The sequence below is a fragment of the Pochonia chlamydosporia genome, chromosome 7, assembly GCF_001653235.2.
Source record: "Pochonia chlamydosporia 170 chromosome 7, whole genome shotgun sequence".
NCBI classification, from domain to species: domain Eukaryota; kingdom Fungi; phylum Ascomycota; class Sordariomycetes; order Hypocreales; family Clavicipitaceae; genus Pochonia; species Pochonia chlamydosporia.
The window spans coordinates 1960433-1967459 of NC_035796.1; the positions used below are offsets into that span (position 1 = coordinate 1960433).

Sequence of the window (7027 nt, forward strand, 5' to 3'; positions counted from 1 at the left end):
GTTACTAGAGTTTAAGCATCCCGGTGTTAGGGTCGTGGACCTGCAAGGCGCTTTTGCTGAGGAACTCTTGCTGAGGAACTCTTGGTGAGGTTGCCAGAGCTAAATTTGGCAGTCTCTACAACGGAGAACAAGGGCATGGCGTCTTTTAAGGATGTTTCCTTTGATCTGGTGATAAGCTCTGCCACAACAGTGCAAGAGATGGAACGGTGTCGAAAGTTGCTCGGTTCAAATGGCTTTGCGGCCTTCGTCTCTTTGCCGCCGGAGCAGGACGATACACTGAATCAAGCTGGATTCTGCGTTAAGAAAGTTTTTGAACCTTTCTATATTGCAGACGTTCAGTTACAGCCACACCTGAGCAGGACGACCATATCCACCAGCCAGACGATTCAGATTATTTACCGCAGCCTTACACCATACGTTAAGGAGACATGTGACCAATTCGTGGCCACATTCGGAGTGCAAGGATACGACATAGCCATCTCAGCCATCGACGACCATAATAGCTCGATACACGAAAACATTCTTCTTCTTACAGATTTGGAGCTACCACTGCTTGTGGACATGGGCAAAGAAGAGTTCCTGGGCTTACAACGCATCACCAACTCTGCCAAGAACATCATCTGGCCAACAAATGGAGACCTCACCATCGGCAAAAGACCGGAGTACAATCTATCAACAGGATTCAGCCGCAGTCTACGCACAGAGCAGGCGGCGTTGAATATCATTACCGTTGACTTTGACGACGAAAGCAAGCACAACCTTGTGGGCATTGTTTCTCAAAAATTGCTCGACCAGGTACATGGACATGCTAGTGAGCATGAGTACTGTGTCATCGGTAACAAGACTTTCATCAGCCGTGTTCAATTTGACGAGCATCTCAACAAAGTGTACTGTGTTGACGAGCACAACCTGGAAGAGAAGGCAGTCGAGGTTGCCGGCCCAGTGATTGGCAAGATCCAAAATGGCAACATCGTCTTTGAGGCAGATCACCGCCCAGATCCTCTTGAAGCTGACGAGGTTGAAGTTGAAGTTTGGGCCAGTGGATTGAACAAGGAGGGTGTTTTGGCTGCCAATGGGACAGATCTGTCCGTTGAGTTCAGTCACGAAATAAGCGGAGTGGTGAGTCAAGTTGGCAAGAAAGTCACCGATTTGGCAAAAGGGGATCTCGTCTATGGGTTCAGCTTCAACAAGCTCGCTACCTTCCAGCGCGTTCCGCAATATATTCTCCAAAAGTTGAGTGACGAGAGTGAAATCTGCGAGAGGGCCAGTTTGCCCATGGCGTTCGGCGCCGCCTTGTACGGATTGGACACGCTTGCCCGTCTCTCGCGTAACGAAACTCTTCTAATTCTCCCTGGTTCTGGGCTCGCGGGAAATGCTGCCATTCATATTGCCAAGACAAAAGGCGCAATGCCATATATTTGCGTCCTGGAAGAGCGTGAGGTTGATGCTGTTGCGCAGCTATACAATCTTCCCACTAAACAGGTCATTTGCCTCTCTGAATTAGAAAACATTCGGGGCTCGGACAGCAGCTTCTTCCAATTTGATGTCATCTTCAGCTCTGGATGGACGGACCCAGCGATTGTTCGGGAAGTTTGGCGGTACATCGCACCCTTTGGTCGGTTTGTCCATTGCGGACGAAAGCGTCTTCACTTTCGCGCTGCCATTGATTCCAATCCTGTTAAACGGGGAGCAAATTACCTGGCATTCGACATGATTGACATTTACACCCATCGTCGTCGCTACTTTGAAACTTTGATCAAGGGAGTCGAGGCACTGTACCAGCTCAACGAAATTGCGCCTCTTGGTCCACTGGTTACGAGAGATATCGGCCAAATCAATGGTGCAATTGCCGACTTTTCTGATCACTATACTTCTGGAAAGACTGTGTTAGTGCATAAGAAGCTTTCTAAACAACAAGACTCTGCACCTCTTCAAATTCTTCCTGCTGCCCCGTCGCTCAAGTTGCGGCCAGATGTCACCTATCTGCTGGTTGGATGCTTAGGCGGCCTCGGAAGAAGCCTAACATTGTGGATGATAAGCAAAGGCGCAAGGACATTCATGTTCCTATCACGGTCAGGCGCAGACTCCAAACAAGCGGCGGCACTTATGCAGAATCTGCTTGATGCTGGAGCCAGTGTCACGGTCGTACGAGGCGATGTGAGTGTAAAAGCTGACGTTGAACAAGCGGTTGCGTCAGTTGATCCCGATCGACCTATTCGAGGCGTAATTCACGCTGCAATGGTTCTTCAAGTAAGTGAGAGCATCTCAGTTGTGCCAGTTGTATTGCTAACTGGAAACCTGTAGGATGGTCTCTTTCACAACATGACCTACGAGAGCTGGGTTGCATCAACAGATCCCAAAGTAAAAGGAGCTAGGAACCTTCATGATGCTTTGACAGATCAACCGCTAGACTTCTTCGTCATGACGAGTTCTATATCAGGCACTATGGGAACCCCAGCGCAGACAAACTACGCAGCAGGCAATACCTACATGGACGCCCTAGCAACACATCGTATCAACAACGGCATGCACGCCATGTCCATCATCATCCCCATGGTCCTAGGAATCGGCGTCGTCTCTGAAAATTTGGAGCTAGAAGCCTCTCTAAAGTGGAAGGGGATGTACGGAATCGATGACGAAAGTCTCATGGCGGCATTTGAAGTCGCCATCATAGAACAAGCGGATTCCCAAAACGTACATGGAAATCTCATAGCCGGTCTCGATCCCGTCCGTCTTGAGGCTGCAATCACAGAGGCAGGCGAGGATATTGACTGCTTCTGGAGAAGTAACCCACGATTCAAATCGGTTGTTCGGGCTATGAATGAGAAGAAGGGAGATATGGCGCAACTTGGAAACACGATTTTGAAGCAATTGACGTCTGGAGAGCTTGGCGGCTCTGAGGCTAGAGACACTGTTGCTGCTAGCATGGCAAGAAAGTTGTCTCGCATGTTGATGATTGACCGGGAAGATGTTAGGGTTAATGAAGGCTCCATCACGTCGTATGGTATTGATAGCATGATTGGAGCTGAGCTGCGTACCTGGATTTTCAAGGAATTTGCTGTTGATATCCCGTTCCAGCAGCTTCTTGGGGCAGCGTTTACTATCTTTAAGTTTGCGGATTTTGTTTGTACGAAGCATAGGATTTGAGGGTTGGTGCGTACTATTGCACAATATGTATATTGGTATTTTCCATGTATGAAGTAGACGAATGAGAGACATGGGTTGAGCCTCCCCAACATGAAATAATCACATAGGAACGGAAAGGATAATAATTTTAACTTGGCAGTCTTATTTACAATCTGCGCCCAGTATACAAAAGTAAGTACAAAAAAGAGATCTAGCTCTAGATTTCACCATATATCCAATACCATATATATACACGGCCCTATTATAAAGAGCCATCAATTTCACATTTACAGGCCACCAGCCTTGCAGACCTTGGTAGCAGTACCAACAAACTTGTTGTAACGGTCAGGGTAAGCAGAGCGCTGGACACGCTGGCAGAGCTTGCCAACAGCCATGGTCTTCCAGCCACTGACACGCTTCATCTCAGCGAAGAACTGGCCAGCAGAGCAAGCTGCTGCCATGCTGCACTTGACGTTCTTGTAGATAGAGGCACGCTGCTGGAAGAGACCGACGCTGTCGTGGTCGGAGCCAACGCGGTCATGGGGCAGCTTCATGGAAGCGGGAACCTTCTTGTTGGCGTACATGATCAGCGAGGACTATAATTCGCATTGATTAGCTATCATTTTCCCATTTTAAATAAGGGGTTCGTTGTGAGCATACCTCGACGAGAGCGGTGGCAATACCGGCCTGGCATCCATGGGCGCCGACCTTGTCCTTCTTGGCCTGGGCGATGATGCCGCGAGCGTACTTGGACTGAAGAGCATTCAAGCCGGGCAAGTTGGCACGAGCATCAAGCTCGCCTTCCTCGACGACAAAGTCTTCCTCCTCAACATCACGAGCCTCGATGTCAGCGAACTCCTCAACCTCTTCCTCGACATCGCGAGCTTCAATGTCGGCGAATTCCTCAAAGACAAGGTCCTCTTCAGAGATATCCCGAGCATCGAGGTCGGCAAACTCCTCAACCTCTTCGACTTCAGCAAAGTCACGAGCCTCGAGGTCGCCGGCAAAGTCAACAGCCTCGTTCAAGTCGACATTGTCAATGTTGGCGACTTCATCGACAATCTCAGTTGGCAAGGCGCGGGCGGAGGTAGCACCAAGGGCAATGTAGAAAAGAACGGTGGAAACCTTCATTTTGGCTGTTTAAAGATGATGTAGAATGTTGATGTGTTGTGTTGGGTGTTTGAAATGTCTTTGTTTGTGTGGTTGAGTAAAACAAGAAGATTTATTGAGGATGAATAGACTCTTATATACCCATTTTCGAGATTCGGAAAGACATAAGCAACCCAACTTGACTTTCCTTGATCATCATCCAGGTGCTTCTCTCATCAGGCTCGGCAAGGCTTTGTTGACCTAATTTCGGCCAAGAAACACCCAATGTAACCAAAAGACTAACTCATTCACTGTATAAAATTGGTCCGCAGCCATCGTCTTACTACCGACGATCCGACTATGACAAGTCCACGATGCATCTAGATCCAGCTTTTCTCGGCACAGCCATAAAAATAGAAGCTGGATGTAAGGGACCCTGAGCAACTCCCACATAGTTCCTGTCAAAAGGGGGAAAGTCATACTTGAGTTGGGCGAATAGGACGAACTGTTGAGCATCGAGCATTCCCAAAACGATCTACACGTTATGTTCAGTGGTGGGTCAGCTTCATGCCAGTTTTAACGTCATTGCTGTATGCTTATTCCTCTTGCCAAGCCCAGAACCTGTGCCTGACAGTATGTTTCCCTTTGTGGCTCTGGTGTCGTGATCCCTGCTTCAGCTCGTCAGCCCAGCTGCCTTCAAGGTTCACCACACAACTCGGCACATGGCCGAGCGGCCCACAAGTTCAAGTCGTGCCTGACAGATGGGATGCTACGGGAGAACCAGGCGGGCCCTAAGCATCTTCACAGAATAGGACGGTTCGGCGCCAGATTCCCCCGTCTTAGGGGCACACTCGGCCAGCCAGTGGTAAGGGGTTGTGGGATCGCCTTGCCCTACCTGCAGGGGGTGAAACATCAGAATTGCCACCGGTTACTGTTGGTTGTGCAGAAATCGCATTGTAATCCGTTTTTAGACTTTTGACTTTACGATCATCAGTTCGTTGGCGGTGATGGTGCCCGCCTGCTGTGCTGAACGACGCTGCTATGTTGATCAAGATGTTAGACTTGTTGATCGTTTACTTTAACTCATGACTGGCCCGTAGTTTATTAAATTTAGCAATATTCTGCACTGGGCGCATTAGACTGATCGAAGTTCTGTTGCAACCTCCCATGGAAATGTTTCTATTTTCAGCTTCACAAGCGTGGCGCGCCATTCTGAGGTCTGGTGCTTGCGCTTAGCGGGTGGTGCCGAATGTGGCAAAGCTTGGCATTGAGCTTGAGAAGTCAAAAAGTAAATTCTATCCCGGAATGACAATATTGTGACAAAGGCCGCCGATGCACCTTGACGGTTCTGCGCTATGGTGAGCGACATATTCTCAGCATGGCGGAGGGCATGCCATAGTAATGATGGAGGCACCAAGTTCAGATGAAGCACACAAAGTTGCACAAGTATCTCTAGGATTACTGCTCAAGATGAACCAAACTTATTACAGCTCAAGGCAGTTCCAATACGTACTACACAATTGTATGTAGTTTGTTTAGCTCCTTCCAGTCGGCACTATTGATTCGCATAAATTCATCCAGCGTCCGTTGCTCCAGGAAATTGGCGTAATTTAAAATCATGCACAACTTTTGTAAGAAAGCAATAGTAGATGGAAATATAGCAAATCCTCCAATAGGTGAACTGGCTGTCGTCTTTCTCGTCGGTCGGTGAAAGCATAACGCACTCTGTAAGCTGCTTTCCGCCAACTCGCCTGGAGGCGCCTCATATTACAACAACAATACTAGGTTATCGGATAAACACAAACGGTATTTTGGAACTTTCTACCGGAATCAAGGAGTTCAATTTCTTCCAACGACCATCGCTGCCGAACATCCAACACCCATGTGCTGACAGACTTCATGAAATTGTACATGCGGGACAATCTTACCCGTTCAACAGAAATTCCTACGGGATAAGAAAAAAAAGGCCTTGATGGGTTTCGAGACATGTATCTTGCCTGACTAGTTGGCGAGATGTAAGGAAATCTCAAGAACATTTCCACGACACTCGGCGCAACAACCAGACAAGTTATTCAAAGAGACTCCAAATCGCTTTGGGGTCCAACGAAAGGAGATATACAGCCTTGGGTAAGTTATGCATGACTTGAGGTATGACTTATGGCACTGGCACGATGTCCAAGTATACCAGAGGGAAAGGTAGAGCTTCTTATACGCCTTCAAGGTATGGGCAGCAGCCAACTTGAATTAGAAGTCAAATCCGAAGCAAGATGAGCAAACCAGAAAATACAGAACCATTCTTGCTTGAATAGTCTGGAAGAGTCGAACGAATACTGCGCCTTGCAACAACTCAGTCGCTAATAGGTATAACATGGCATTACGATGAAGGGGCCAACTCTTCCTTATGAAAAGAACATATCCGCCATCAATAGCTCATGACAGCCTCTTCTTGCCACTATGAATAGAGATGGTGAGAGCTGATGCTTCATCCTGCACCACATTTTGAATACACGTGCATGTCAGGATCATCCCTCAGAAGTCGCATTACGATCACACCTTCCCACTGAGCTCCCCTGGGCCAAAGTCAAACCTGCACACAGTCAAGATGCAAAAATGATTCCGTCTCAATCTCTTCTTCAACAAAAACACATCCCGAGTTAGATTCCAGCTGCTTCAACCATCAAGGCTGACGCTGTGAGGCCGCCTTCTAACCCCGGACTTCTCGACGCAACAAGGCGGGGCAATCTGCAAGGCATTACTCGCATCATCTCATCTCCTCTGCATCGCATTTCAACTCAATGAGAGCCAGCAACAT

General features: G+C 48.1%; 2 protein-coding genes across 2 annotated transcripts; one reads left to right on the forward strand and one right to left on the reverse strand.

Moving 5' to 3' along the window:
- Positions 1 to 198: 198 nt before the first annotated feature.
- Positions 199 to 3147, forward strand: VFPPC_09582 (polyketide synthase; the record flags this gene model as incomplete). The annotated part of the gene is made up of 2 exons (XM_018288095.1): positions 199 to 2250; positions 2305 to 3147. The coding sequence occupies 2 exons, from the start codon at positions 199 to 201 to the stop codon at positions 3145 to 3147; spliced, it is 2895 nt and encodes a 964-aa protein (XP_018139501.1).
- Positions 3148 to 3413: 266 nt separating this feature from the next.
- Positions 3414 to 4257, reverse strand: VFPPC_09581 (NLP/P60 protein; the record flags this gene model as incomplete). Its single annotated transcript, XM_018288094.1, has 2 exons — positions 3414 to 3722; positions 3787 to 4257. The coding sequence occupies 2 exons, from the start codon at positions 4255 to 4257 to the stop codon at positions 3414 to 3416; spliced, it is 780 nt and encodes a 259-aa protein (XP_018139500.1).
- Between the last annotated feature and the right edge of the window lie 2770 nt (positions 4258 to 7027).